This window comes from Pagrus pagrus (assembly GCF_965226575.1).
Source record: "Pagrus pagrus genome assembly, chromosome: 16".
In the NCBI taxonomy this organism is placed as follows: domain Eukaryota; kingdom Metazoa; phylum Chordata; class Actinopteri; order Spariformes; family Sparidae; genus Pagrus; species Pagrus pagrus.
The window spans coordinates 23,419,397-23,434,041 of record NC_140200.1 but is presented as its reverse complement, the minus strand read 5'-3'; the positions used below and the strand labels follow the sequence as shown (position 1 = coordinate 23,434,041).

Below are 14,645 nucleotides of genomic sequence, written 5' to 3'. Positions count from 1 at the left end.
ATAATGAGGCCTTTTTAAAAAGATAATTGTAATTATTTGTATTCACCTTACCGATTTTAAGAGTGTCATTTGCTCATTAACCCTTTCTTTTCCCTCTCAGCAGTTCACACCCCTGTCTGTTTACATTGATTATTTTGATTATTGAAAAAAACCTTTAATTTACTTTATAACTCACGTCTCTGCCTATTCAGTAACAAGCCTGTGTGTCCTTTTCTACCTATTTCCCACCCAATATCCGAGTTTCAAATATTTCTCGGGATTGCAAATCCCCAGGTGGTGTTGTTCGGCTTCCACCTGAATTTTCCTCCCTTAGTGCCCCTCGCCACCTTTACAAGTGTATGTAAACATTTGACTTCGACTGTACATACACAAAACAAAAGGTAAAAACAAGCTGAAAATCTATTTCTACAATAGCATGTGTATACTGCATATACAATACATACACAATACTGTCTTTTATAAATAGATAAACATAAATACACATAAAATATACACAATATTTCGTCCATTTCTCTTAAATAAATGATGTATAATTTGCTAAGACTACTTTGAAACATTTCACTTTAATGCTTTAGTTCAAATTGAGGACAGTAGGAGGCAACAAGACTACCAGAGCGTGTCAGGCTGCCTGGAAATAGAAATGAGTGTTGACGAAGCACTAACACCTCAAAAACAGCTTTTTGTGGAGTTGTAGCTACCACGCCCTATTCATATTTACTAGAAGTAGCACCCTGGCGTGTTGTTTGCTTGTGTTGTTTTGTTTGTTTACCTTGTTTATGGAACATTTTCCCACTGATGAACCACTGCAGTTATTGGCTTAAATAATTATTATTGGTGTATTTACCATGTAATTGCAGAAAATGAATCATAGTGAACTGATTAAATATAGTTTAAAAGAATTTACTAAAATGATGGTAACAATCTTATCTATCTTAACATACATCTATACATATATCTATACATTTATCTATACATCTATCTTAACATATATCTACAGTATACATACATCTATACATCTATCTTAACATCTATACATACATTTATATATCCATACATACAGCTATACATCTATCTTAACATCTATACATACATTTATATATCTATACATACAGCTATACATCTATCTTAACATCTATACATACAAACATCTATACATCTATTTAACATCTATCTTAACATTTATCTATACATACATCTTAACATCTATACATACATCTATACATACAAACTTAATATCTATCTATACATACATCTAATCATCCATCTATACATACATCTTATCATCTATCTTAACATCTATACATACATCTATACATACAAACTTAATATCTATCTATACATACATCTAATCATCCATCTATACATACATCTTATCATCTATCTTAACATCTATCTGTACATCTGCATGACATCCCAGAAGTCCACAGGGAGGAGAGGAGGTGATGCTCTGCACTGGATGGACTTGGTGGAGGATCAAGCTGCTCCGTCACTGGGTGATGCTCCACATCCTCTGATTGGCTGGACTCTGTGTGAGTCCTGCAGAGGAGGACAGAGATGTGACTGCTGTTTCTAGAACATGCAGCCAGGAGGCAGCACTTACATTGTACTCCTGTGGCAGGTGATAAATGTCACTCACATGCACGGTCACTGGAGTCCGTGTGCTGCAGCTGCACTAGGCCGTCCGCTGATGTGGCTCCGGGACAGGGTCCGTCTGCGTGGGACGTGGCTCCTCCACAGCTGCCCGTGAGGTGGATGCCACTGGAGACACACACAACCTCTTAGACGCTGTGACACCAACAAACAGAAACACAGATCAGTCTTCTAAAACTTTAAAAACACTTCAAAACAAGATACCTCTTCTTACATCTGCAGTTAACTACATCTGAATACTAATTTTGGATCAAATGACAGACATTTAAGAAAGTCACAACTTTTTTAAGATGTACAATTCAGTCTCCAGAACACTGTTTAAAGCTAGAAAGGTGGCAGGGTCCGCCACATATAAACAAAGTAAAAGAGTATGAAATTGTGTTGTCCATTGTACTTCCATTGTACTGGCTGACAGACTGGGAGCTCACTCTCTCTGTCGGCCTGTTGGTGGTAAACGGCCTGCTCCTCCTCTGACAGTGACTTCCACTGTGGACAGACAGACAACACACTGATCGTTAGCACACACACACACACACACACACACACACACACACACACACACACACACACACAGGTTCTCATAAATGGTGTCAATCCCAACAAAAACAACAGCTGATGGAATTCAGTTTAAAATGATCAAGACTGATCATGAGAAAGTCACGATAAGGAGAAAAGTACATTTTGATCAAAAGTGTCCACAGCAAACTTACTTTGAGTTGGAGGTGCTCGGCTGAGGAGCAGCGGGGACATCAGGAGGAGGGAAAACTCCAGCTGGAGGAGCGAACAACAGCTCTACATTCCTACACAGATAACAAGTCAGATACACACATGATTAGACAGCAGAAAGAGTGTGTGTGTGTGTGTGTGTGTGTGTGTGTGTGTTAGTGTGTGTGTGTGTGATGAAAACTGAAGCTCTATAGCTGTGTGCACTGGTGTGTTTGTTTGCATTCATGTGTGTTACTTACATCATTCCAACACACTGCAGGTTGTGGTCGAAGCCTCCAGGGAGCCTCACCACTGGTACGTTGTTACACTGGAGACACAAACACACAGAACAGGTTGTTAGACGAGCTGCGATGGTGCCATGTGTCCACCAGGTGTCAGGATTTACCTTCACAATGAATTATAATAAGTCTTTGAATGAGCTGCTGTCACATCTGTGAGGTTAAAACACATCTGGAGAGTCTACAGCATTCAGCCATGACATGTGTGCCTGTTTCTGCTGAGGGACTGTGGAGGACTGAAAGTGCCAAAATGTCTTTCTCATTTGCTTTCCCATTTCATTTTCAGGTTGATATATTCATTTTAAATTACATGTATTTATTAAGCCATTTTAATGCATTTATTTCTGCATTATTTTCCCTTTGCGTTTGCTCCCCAGTTAAATCCACTAACTTAGTTATTTCAGTATATTTTCTTCTACATTTCATTCACCATTTTTCCTCCATAATGCAAATCAGGAATAAATACATAATGAAATACAGAAGCACATTATACAATTATCATTTTTTGTTTTTATTTCATTAATTGATTAATGCCATTATTCTTTAATATTATGTTTTTGTTTATTGAAACACATTCATTTCTTAATATATTTTGATTTGGCGGTTTCAGTCCTCCATAATGCAGCATTGAATGAGTCCTAACTTGATTAAAACTATGCTTCACCTCTGAATAGCTATAAAAAATGAAATAACATCCACCTGTGAACTGGAGGTTTTAGATTTATCATGTAACAAATTATTTGTTGGGATGATAGACTGTCTAAGAAATGATGGCTAATTTTACTGTTTTACTGATGTAATCAACCTGCAGAGTTGTTTAATGTTAAGATGTACTTGGCCTCAGCCTGACACCCGAATCCCTCACAAAACATACAACTGAGCTTCAAGAGCACACAGCTTCACTTTACTTTAAATAATTCTAAAATGTGCCATTTTTCTAAGGGACCTTTGAACTGGAACTGCAGGACAAAGTCAGATTTTACTCTTGCTTGTCCTGGAAACCTGTAACTGTTCCTACACTGATATCCTTCTCCTACAGCACTAAACCTGCTGTCTGCTGCAACCAAACAGTGGAGATGTTCAGAGTGTGTGTGGTGAACCAGGGTCTTACTGTGTGTGGAGGAGCAGCAGGGTGACTGACGGCTGCTGCTGCGGGTATCAGGACGCTGTACATGGGCCACTGACATGGCAGGACCTGTGGAGACACAGAGAGAGAGAGAGAGACAGAGAGAGAGAGAGAGAGAGAGAGACATTTAATAAAGCCATGGCACCCTTCCTCCACACATGAAGACACAGAAGAATACAGACATAACATTACATGCTTTTGCCACAAAGCACCCACCATTGACAAATATCTGTATCAATGCAGACACTGATCTACTTCTAATGACATCTTTGCCTAACCTATACTGAGTATCTCACCTGTGCCTGGATGTAAGCGTTTTGCAGACGTCCACCACATCCTCTGATCGGACTGTGTGAAGGCACAGGCTCAGGCTGGGTGTTCAGTTCCAGCACAGCAGGGTCGGGAGGAGGAGGTCGGGAATGTCAGTGGAGTTTCTGTTCACACACATTGTAAAGAAGCTGCTTTTGAGATTGTACTTCACTGCATTTATATGACAGCAGATATAGACAAAATATATGACTGGTTAAGAAAAACTAACTAACTAACAAAGCACCACCTACAGGACTCACATCTCACACACACACTTACTTTGGGAAGTCTTTTGGTGATTCCCTAATCCTCCTCAGCACAGGTACAACATGAACCGAAGGTCTTCCTCATCCAGGAGAAGATGCGTTTGAAGCGATTCTTCTTCTTCTTCTGATGCTTCTTTGCCCCCGTGTTTTCTGAAAGTCAAAGGACATTAAAGACCTCAGCCGTACTCCAAAATGCACAACAGTTCAGACGCAAGTAGAGATGACTGTTACTTACCACATGAGCCTGAGTCCTCACATATTGAGGACTTCATGCCACTTTCAGTGTTGGTCACTGAGGACCCCGACGTCTCGTTCAAGCCAGACTGAAAACTGAAAACACCACAAAAAAGTTAGTTAGTTAGTTAGGTAGTTAGTTATTCCTGTTATTGTCATCACATCTTAAAGCTGCAACAAGGAACTTTTCATTCTTGTTTTTTCTGAGGAAAGATCTTGATCTACATATTGTGTGGATTTGATGTGGAAGTGAGTGAAAGACAAAGGCAACAGGTTCTGATACTATTTTTCATCATCTCACCTGACTGCACTCTCCTGGTCTTCCAGCATCAGCGTGTTCTCAGCCGTCGCAGGCCGAACCAGGATCACACCTGATGGTAGAAATGTGGGAGATGGAGTGCAGTCGTCTGGTCGGACGTTAATGATGTCATCATCCGTCAGAGGAGGGGCAGCAGGCTCACAGTCAAAGTCCTCACTCGGGGAAGTGAATGGTGAACTTCCCGAGATGTTGAAAATGTAGGTCCTGCCACTGAACATGAAAACACACACACAGAATGATCCTGTTATTGTCATGACATCTTCAAGAATCATTTCTCTGCTATTATTTCTGGCCATCTGAACTATTTTCTCATCTGAGATATGGGTGTCGTGACCGGAGGAAGACATCTCACCTGACTTTGCTCCCCTGACCAGGCCAAACCAGGATCACACCTGATGGTAGAATTGTGGGAGATGGCGTGCAGTCATCTGGTTTGATGTCAACGCTTTCGTCATCCGTCAGAGGAGTGGCAGCAGTTTGTGTGAGTTGGGCTGCTGCAGGCTGAACCCAAGTAAGAGTGGACGATGGCCACTTCGTAGTAAGAGTGGGGCGTCTTTTAGGACTCAGGACTGACTTCTTTGGTCTCATCATGTTCTTAAGGTTCGTCTTGGACTGCTCTGTGTTGCGTGGACAGAATGCTGCTGCCAAAGCCCCATTGCTACAAAAAGACACACTCACTGTTACACTGATGTCCCAGAAACACGACAGGACACTGATCAAATGATAAACCATCACTAACTAACAAAGCACCACCTACAGGACTCACACCTCACACACACACTTACTTTGGGTAGTCTTTGGTAATAAATGGATGAGTGAGGACTTCACAGGGAGTGATCCTCTCATCCGCATCCACCTTCAGCATGGCCTTCAGGAGCTCCATGCACTGCTCTCGCTCTGCGGCCTCAGCTTCATGATTTTCCTCAAGACGCATCTAGTTGAGGAAACAACGGTCAAATCCAGCATCATGAAAAGACAATCGATCATAGTGAGGATGAAAGTTACTTCACACTTACTTCTTTGAGATCGTCCAGAGACTGGAGCTGGTCCTTGTTGGCACAGATGAGCTGATATCCGTGATACTCCATAGATGTCTGAGAGAAGGTTCAAAGTGGTTCAAAATCAGTCTGAATGATCAACTGTTAAATGTTGGGAAATGTTAACAAGAAAATATTCTGATCAAAGATTAAAGGTCAGAGAAGGTTCACTGTGGTACCTTGAGCTCCCAGCTGTTGGACCCAGTCTGGTTAAAGTATTTCTTTGTCTTTAGACCAGCACTGAGAAGACGGTCCTCTGGCTGACCCAGGAGATCAATGATGCTCTGCAGCTGGAGATTAAACACAGCACTACATCAAAATGTGCAAGAGGAAGCAAAATATTGTTCTCAGGAGGGCAAAGTAATGACTCTCCGTATCTGAATGGCCAGTTCTCATCGGTTGGTTCGGTTCAGGCACGAGGAGTGAGATTGGCCAATCAGAGGCAAAGTAGGGCAGGTCATTCTTTGACTACATGCTAATGCTAACACCTCCTGTTGTAGCTAAGGTACAAAGTTCTTTGAACCACTAAACATCAGATTACTTCCTTCTGTCACACTCAAAGTAAACTTTGAGCATTTTTTCATCTGTTTGAACAAAACACCAAGATGGTTTCTCTTTGCCTATTTTCTTTAAATTTCCTTTTGATTCCCAGCTTTAGATTTCTCATCATACATGTGGGATGTACATTGATCACTAATTAGAGCAAAACCACAAGCACGAGTGAAGACACGCAAGTATGAGTAACTGACAGACTGTCTGAATATAGTAGGTGACTTACTATTTCATACTCTCCATTGTACAATGAGAATCCATTGAACGGTAGTTTGCCACAGCTCATTACGAACATCAGACAGCCCAGGGACCACATGTCAATGGCCTCAGAAAAAGGACAGCCCAACATGATCTCTGGAGACCTGAATGTGGAGGAGAAACATTACACAGGATATTCACATTGTCAGACTTGGGAAGGGAGCAATAAATGGTAAACCACTAACTCACTCACTCCAGTGTAATAATAAAAATAATGAACCCTACCTAAAAGACAGTGGTTGCAGGGTCAGGCCCTGGCTGGCTTCTGATCTGTACATGGCAATACCGAAGTCAATGAGCTTGACTCTGAAGGGTCGTGTTTGGTGATTCACCATCATGATATTGTGGAGGTGGAGGTCACCGTGGATCACCCCGATCCCCTTCAGCGCCTCAAATGCTGTAGCCATCTGAAAGTACAAGGTCGGTAAGAATGTACCTAAGCCTAAAAGTGACAGGGTGCTCAGTGCTTTGCTTTCCGTCTGATGTGAGGGTGCTGCTGGAGTTCATACCTGCTGGATGACGGTGGTGATGTCACTCAGAAGCATAGGCGCAAAACTTGTCTGTTTAAGGTAGTCGCCTAGGCTGATGTCCAGCACCTCAAACACGATTGCTCTTCCATGTTCGGTTTGGAAGCAATCGATGAACTCGACGATGTTGTGTCGGTCGAGTTTGAGGCGCTTGAACTGTCTCAGCATGGAAATCTGGAGACACACGGCAAGTTTGAAATGATTAGTTTTTACAGTCAGTTAATGTGTTAACGTGTGAAGTCTTCATAATGTGGTGCTTAAAACTTAGTGTACAGATAATCACTATATCTTTACATAGTGATGTTTGTAGATAGCTTAAAGTAGCTTAAAGTAAAAGGAATTGCTTGTTTGCACGAGGCACTTACTGTAAAATATCTTTTAAAAATATCTTTTACAACTGTGAACATCAAAATCAACACCTCCTACCTCATTCATGGTGTCCTCGTAGAAGAATTTAGGAATCTTCACAGCCACAGTCTGCTTGATGTCCTCTTTCCAGCATTTCACCACCTTTCCGAAGCAGCCCTCTCCCAGAACTTCCAGAACCTCATACTCACTGGGGAGCTGGACGGGCTTCATCTGGGAAGATGAGGTGGACTCGATGGATACTTTGGCGCCCATTTTGTCTCTCAGAATACTGAAACAAAACAGGTGAAAACAAGAAAAAGAAGAAGTTACTTTCATTCCCTTTGAAGGACCATAACAATGTAAATTAATTTTTAATTTTGCTACCATCAAACATTTTCTACCCCGTCAACGATTAGATGACACAAAAACATGTTAAACCGCTGCTTCAGGTCTTTACAAAGACAATCATGTATTTATTTCATATTTCACATTTTCAGTGATCATCTGATCGTCTGAGGTCTGAGGGGAATTTCCGCTTAACGTTAATGATTTCTACAGGTATCTCCAAATAAGATAATAATAATATATGAAAAACAGATAAACCAGAATTCTCTGAGGAGGGTTATGCAGTGATAATTCAAGCTTATAAACACAAAAAACAATGTCTAAACTACACCAGGGTCTTCAGAGGCAGAAGGGGAACAATACCGAATATGTTAAAGTGCAATGGGAAAAAGAACTAGACACAGAAATATGACAGGAGGCTTCGACAATAATATTCAAAGTATTGGAGAGACAGAGATTAATCTGATTAGGGTATTTATTGATGCATTTAAAGGTCAAATTAAAAGAAAACTTATCACCAGGATTTATTCATCTCTACAACTGGAAAGGAGCCTTTCCACAATGTATATTAAATGAAGATGGGAGACGGAAGCTAACATACAAATGACTGAAAATGAATAAATATCTGTAAGACACAGTCAAACACCTCAAGTTCAGGTATCTGGAGGGAATTCACCTGGAAAAACACCTTAAGGTTTTTCATTACTCCCAGAATAAAAACATCCTGCAGTAACAAATCCAAATATGGCCATTGCTGGAGAATGTGTGGCAACATGTCTGCAGGTCACTATCACAATTTTTGGGAGTGTCCTAATATCTCTGCCTACTGGACAGATGTAGTAACAGAGATCAGATCTATAAGCGGCTCAGATCTTGATTTTATTTACTACAAATACTACTAGCAGCTAGTAAAAAAGCAGTAACCAGGAAATGACGGAGTAAAGAGTCTCCAACAATCTTTAAATGGACAGAAATAGTTCAAGAAATGTACATAACAGAACGGTTAACTTTCTCTCTGAGACGTGCTGCTGAAAACTGTGAGAAATACTGGAAACAATGGAAATATTATTTGAGTCATAAATGTTATATATAATATTTTGTTTGGAGGAGTGTCGTTTTAAAATGACTCAAGTCATATGAATCAGAAGATCCCTTTCATGGGTTTCAAGGACTAACAGGAACATTGCAATGTAACCTCATCTTTTTTTTTTCCTTTCAGTTTTTTATAAAGCATTTCATTCTACCCACGATGACCCTATCACTCAGTCTGTCTGCAATTTTCTTTCTTATTCTGTTCATTTGTTTGTTGTCATACAAAAACAAAAACACAATTAAAATAAAGTATCAAAACAGGAATATTACAGGAGGAATGGCGTTCAATGTGGGAAGCACAGCACTCAAACACATGCTCCAAGAGGTGTAGACAATTTGTCTGGAAAAATTTGATTGGCTTCTTCATTCGTCTCACATTACAAGTAAATGATCTCAGTCACAACAGCAGTGTTGGAGACTGTGCGGACACATCACGCCAACATCTTCTGGACGTGTCCAAACATCTTGTAGAAACATGTTTGGCTTTAAAAATATGAAATACCTGTGGATGTTCACCGCCATGTTTCTACATTAGCCCAGAACAGCCAAACCACACACTGACTCTACAGAGGGACTTGCATGTTTTTAGTGTTTTTAGCAGCCACCGTAGGGGAGGGTGAGACGAGGAGTCTTCAGTTGGTTATAATCTGCAACCTCACCACTAGATGGCACTAAATCCAACACACTGGACTTTAAAACAAGACAAAGTGAAGCATTTTTCCTCCTTCTGAGCCAAGCTGTGACAACAAACTCTTTCTGTAATGACGCTGGTGACGTCTGTTTTTTTTAAAAACAAAAAGCAGAAACGAGCCCCTGAATGTTATTTAGAGTCTGCACTCAGAGTTCATGTATTAACTTGAATGTGAAGGATTCCTTTTCATATTGTATGAATTTATTTTATCAGTGAAGTTTTGAATTTTTGTAAAGATTCTGTCCAGTATGTGATCAAGAGTATTGAACTTTGGCTGAGGTGCATCTAGGCTGGAAATTTAAAAAATGCCTTGATTCTGAGCGGGGCTGCAGGAGCAGTTAAGACACGCCCAGCCACTCTGTGCAGCCTCCAACAGAGCCCCCGCCCACACCCACACTGTTGTGACGAAAGCTGCCTCCAAAACGTCATCAGCCTCCATCTCAGCCAATAGTAACATTTGATTGTAATAGCCGGGTTTCAACCCATAGAGGGCAGTCACTCTTACATTTTTACAACAGAATACTCCAAATTGAAATACTTTGGCTAAAATGTCAAGAGTTGGACCAGAATCAATCAACAACACTACTTCATACCCAAATACATTTGTTTTCAGCAGAAAAAAGTGGTTTGGGGGGTTTAGTTACTCTTTAATAAAGTGGCAGAATAAATACTCAAAAAGTTCTTTGTTTGTGGTGTTTTTGTTGTTAATACTTTGTTCAAATAAATGTGTCCATCCACCACAGGAATTTAAAAATGTTGATTTCAAAAGACGTTATTTACACCCTTGACGTGTGGTCGAACACTTTTATCTCAGCAGCTACAGTGAAGATTTGAGGTTAATAAAGTGCGTAAATAACATCTTTTCAGATCAGTTTGTGATCTCGGGGCTTCTGCAGACTTGGATTACACCAGACGAGCTGTACGGAGACACTTGATGTTGTTTTTGTTGTTTTTTAAACCAGCGTCAATCTGCTGTTCTGAGGATTGAAGCCAGTCCCCATAAGAGTCCATGTTAAAATATCTTTCCAGCAGAAATAAACATGTTTACAGCTGCTTTCTGTAGATTATTTATCCCTTCATCTGAACTTTTATACAACTCACTGCTTTAAATTATATTAAGGTTTAAAGATATGCATAATTAGGGGCGTGGTCTCCTTGAGTGACAGGTAGCTGTCACACCTCAGATCATTCAGTCACTGATCTTCACCTCATTGTGTTTATGCTGTTGGACGCTTTTATTTCAGATACTCTAATTGTGATCACCTCATAAAATATAATGCCGTGTTACAGACTTGAATAACAGTTGATTCACTTATTATAAGAGTCTAACATGTAAAGTAAGTAGGCCTATCCTCCAAGAACACAACCATTTCCCCACTGTCCTATTTATATACTGTATCTGCCAAAACGTTTGTTGTGCACAGAACAGCATGCGCCATCACGCAGGCTAAACTGTGCCTACCTTGATTAAAAAGCACGCAATTAACAACAGGACTTCTCCAAAATAAGCACACAATAATCTGTTTTCTCCACCAGAAACTAATAAAGCCAACATGTTGTTTATTAGTCCCAAGTCATGCATCCTGGAGGAGACTGTGGTGTGGACACAGGACGCCACTCTCATCTCTCCATGACCTTTTCAATACCAACACCTCAAGTAGCTACAAGCTCTGAGTGCTGACTGAACACAACAGGGAAAGGTCCTTCAAGAATATGATCAGCTGTGAACTTGAGCCGTCTCAACAACATATCCGGTTACACTTTAAGTTCACTTTCAACAATTCTAGCAGCAGCCTGAGCTGCACACAGAGAGACGGGCCTGGTGCGGTCACACCTGCAGCGTCATCTCCTCACGTTCCATCGTCTCCGTGGCGGCGCACGAGACAAAAACCTGTTTATTTTGGCATTTTTCAAAAAATGAAAAATGATCTGTCGCCATCTTTTCCCATAAATTTTCACATTAAATATGTAAAAATGGATGCCCTCAAACAGTAATAACTATTAAAATAATATTTTAACATCACTATACAACCATGAACACATTCCTCACCTGAAGCGGGACTTTCAGCACATTCTTATCATCTAAAATCACTTTACACCGAGAAAACGTCCAGTGACACCCAAAACTGACTTTTCATGAAAGGCTAGCTAAAATGCTATCAATATCCTATCTGTAAATTCAACAATTTACCATGAGTATATTGTCAACATTGTCAACCGAAACCCACTTCTACACGTTTATGAAGATGAATAACTACATTTGGTGTGATAATTAAAGATGTCCTACCTGCAGAGACTCTGGACAGCAGGTTCTTCCACAGGGGGTCCACCAGAAACCACTTCTCCAGCAGTAAAAGGTGGTCCACGCTCTGCAGTTGTCCTCAGAAAAAAAGATATCCAAAAGGTTTGTGTGAGAAAAAGTGTTGAGGTGATCAGGTAAAATCCAAAGGTTTGTATGAGAATAATCTTCCAGGTGTTCAAGTTTAATCCGAAGGTTTATTTGAGAAAAAGTGTTCAGGTGTTCAGGTTTAATCCAACAGGTTTGTATGACAAATAAATTTCCAGGTGTTCAGGTATAACCCAAAGGTTTATTTAAGAAGAAGTTTTCCAGGTGTTCAGGTATCCAACAGGTTTGCTTGTGATAAAGTCTTCCAGTTGATCAGGTTTCTGATATTTCAACTTTCCAACAGTAGATCCGCAGGAGGTCAACTTGTCAAAGTTTAATGTGCGAACAGAGAAATGGCCGCCGGGCTGCAGCTTTTATATCTTTGGTCAACGTTCTGTTTCCATGGCCTTCAGTGACGCGCGTGCGTGCGTGCATGCGTGTGCGTGATCGAGTGACAGATTCTGTGCAGCAAATTGATTAATTTAGTTTTCTTGTGTCAAATGTCCTCATTCAATATTATGTCATTTAAATGTGTCAATAATGTAACTTCATTCATGCCAATAAAGTTTATTTGAATTGACAGGTGTAAACTGTGGGAGTTGTGTGTGTGCAGCAGGTGTTTCTACCAGAGCTCCACTGATCATCTTCACTGTGTGGGGGTCTAAGATAATGAACGTTAGGCCAGAGATCAATAAATACATAATAAACGAGAGAGACAGAGGGAGAGAGGCTTTTGGACGCCTGCCTGCCTCATCCTATGGAAGCCTGTTTCCACCAGGTAAAGAAGAAAACTAAAAAAATCAAAATTACGAGATTAAAAGTCAAATTATTATTATAGACATGTCAAATTAAAGAGCTACCCACCCTCCAGAGAACAGAGCGTCTAAACACTGCACTGTTTGTGTAGTATTGAGATTAATAATAATTATGGTGTACAAGTTTCCATCCAGAAGTGAAGCAACGCAGCTAACTAGGAACATGTCCACTTGCCAAAAGACCCTTTACAAAACAGCAGGAAGGCACGTTTTCTGTTTGGTGCCTTTATTTAGTGTAATAAAAGTGGGTTGTATGCACTCAAGTGGTTTTCTACGTCATTTCTGTTCATTTCCTATTATATTTTTTCTATTGTTAACAGACAGGACCAGTTAATCCTGTTGAGATATGACACATGGTGACATACTAGTCTTTCCTGACATCGGATGTGACTGTCACATATGATCTGACTTTATATTTTGAAATATCCAGACTGCAGATATCACTTGTGCTGGGTTACTGGTCGTATCTATACAATATGCTGACAGATTCTAGCAGTATAAAAGTGTAGGCAGCAACTGTTGTACATGCTGGTTATAGTGCATTTCTCTCTGAAAATCTGAGTAAAATGGGTTGTACCAGACGTTGTTCAGAAGAACAGCGTACTTTGATTAAAAAGTTGATAGGAGAGGGGAAAACATATAAAGTTCAGAAAATGATAGGCTGCTCAGATCAAATAATCTCAAATGCTTCAAAATGCTACCATTCGAATGGATTGAAGAATAGCCAAAATGGCAAATACTCAGCCAATGATCAGCTCCAGGGTGATCTAAGAAGGTCTAAAGTTACCTGTGAGTACTGTGAAGCCAAGTTATCGGCAAGAAGCCAAAGAAAGAAAAAGAACACAGTGACTGGCCTAAAGAGAAATGGCACATTTTGTAGACTGATGAAAGCATGATTGTTCTTTTTGGGTCTAGGGGCTGCAGTTTGTCAGAAGACCCCCAAACACTGAATTCAAGCCACAGTACACTGAAGACAGTGAAGCATGGTGGCGCAAGCATCATGATATGGGGATGTTTCTGATTCTATGGTGTAGGGCCTATTAATCGCATACCAGGGATCATGGATCAGTTTGAATACATCAAAATACTTGAAGAGGAAATGCCCTTGAAATGGGTGTTTCAACAAGACAGCGACCCCAAACACACCAGTAAGCGAGCAGCATCTTGGTTCCAGACCAACAAGATTAATGTTATGGTGGGGCCAGCCCATTCTCCAGACCTTAATCCAATAGAAAACTTGTGGGGTTACATCAGAAATACTGTTTCTGAGGCAAAACCAAGAAATGCAGAGGAATTGTGGAATGTAGTCCAATTGTCCTGGGCTGGAATACACCACAGGTGCCAGAAGTTGGTCGACTCGATGCAACACAGATATGAAGCGGTTCTCAAACAGTGGTTATACAACTAAATGTTAGTTCAGTAATTCACAGGAAAGCTAAATCTTCAAGCATTTTTCAGTTTATATAGTAAATGTTTGAGTTTGTAAAGAAAAATGCAGACAGCTTTTTGAACAGCCTAATATTCCTTTTCCTTCACTTTCTGTAAAGTAATAACAAATTTGATACATTTTTCTTCATGTTTTGATTTGGAATAGAAAGTGCAGTGTTCCCAATGCATTTACGTGTATGGAAATAAAAGCTATTATAAGGATTTTTAGCTTTACTCACTTTTTTAAACTCACTATTA

The 14,645-nt window shown here is 40.3% G+C and overlaps 1 protein-coding gene across 3 annotated transcripts; it reads right to left on the bottom strand.

Moving 5' to 3' along the window:
* Positions 1-1,004: 1,004 nt before the first annotated feature.
* On the bottom strand, positions 1,005-12,526 carry LOC311271758 (homeodomain-interacting protein kinase 1-like). 3 transcript variants are annotated; one of them, XM_084377580.1, is made up of 18 exons: positions 12,046-12,526; positions 7,709-7,919; positions 7,265-7,456; positions 6,981-7,162; positions 6,724-6,859; positions 6,125-6,235; positions 5,925-6,002; positions 5,694-5,842; positions 5,261-5,566; positions 4,891-5,118; positions 4,591-4,685; positions 4,369-4,505; positions 4,077-4,214; positions 3,766-3,849; positions 2,616-2,683; positions 2,361-2,450; positions 1,637-2,158; positions 1,005-1,536 (listed from the first exon to the last, which is right to left on the bottom strand). In XM_084377580.1, the coding sequence occupies exons 2-12, from the start codon at positions 7,901-7,903 to the stop codon at positions 4,393-4,395; spliced, it is 1,785 nt and encodes a 594-aa protein (XP_084233706.1). In that variant the 5' UTR covers positions 7,904-7,919; positions 12,046-12,526; the 3' UTR covers positions 1,005-1,536; positions 1,637-2,158; positions 2,361-2,450; positions 2,616-2,683; positions 3,766-3,849; positions 4,077-4,214; positions 4,369-4,392. The 3 variants fall into 3 exon arrangements, with proteins under 3 accessions (XP_084233706.1, XP_084233704.1, XP_084233705.1); XM_084377578.1 differs by having other exon boundaries at positions 1,637-2,136; XM_084377579.1 differs by lacking the exon at positions 12,046-12,526 and adding an exon at positions 11,809-12,013 and having other exon boundaries at positions 1,637-2,136.
* Between the last annotated feature and the right edge of the window lie 2,119 nt (positions 12,527-14,645).

What these genes read in the sequence shown, in the direction of transcription:
- LOC311271758 (XM_084377580.1), bottom strand. Translation starts at nt 7,903, where the DNA reads ATGGGCGCCAAAGTATCCATCGAGTCCACCTCATCTTCCCAGATGAAG. An exon ending in ACAATGGAGAGTATGAAATA is followed by an intron (nt 6,236 to 6,723) that starts GTAAGTCACCTA and finishes TTTAATCTCCAG; the next exon opens with CTGCAGAGCATCATTGATCT. An exon ending in GGTCAGGGGAGCAAAGTCAG is followed by an intron (nt 5,119 to 5,260) that starts GTGAGATGTCTT and finishes TTTCATGTTCAG; the next exon opens with TGGCAGGACCTACATTTTCA.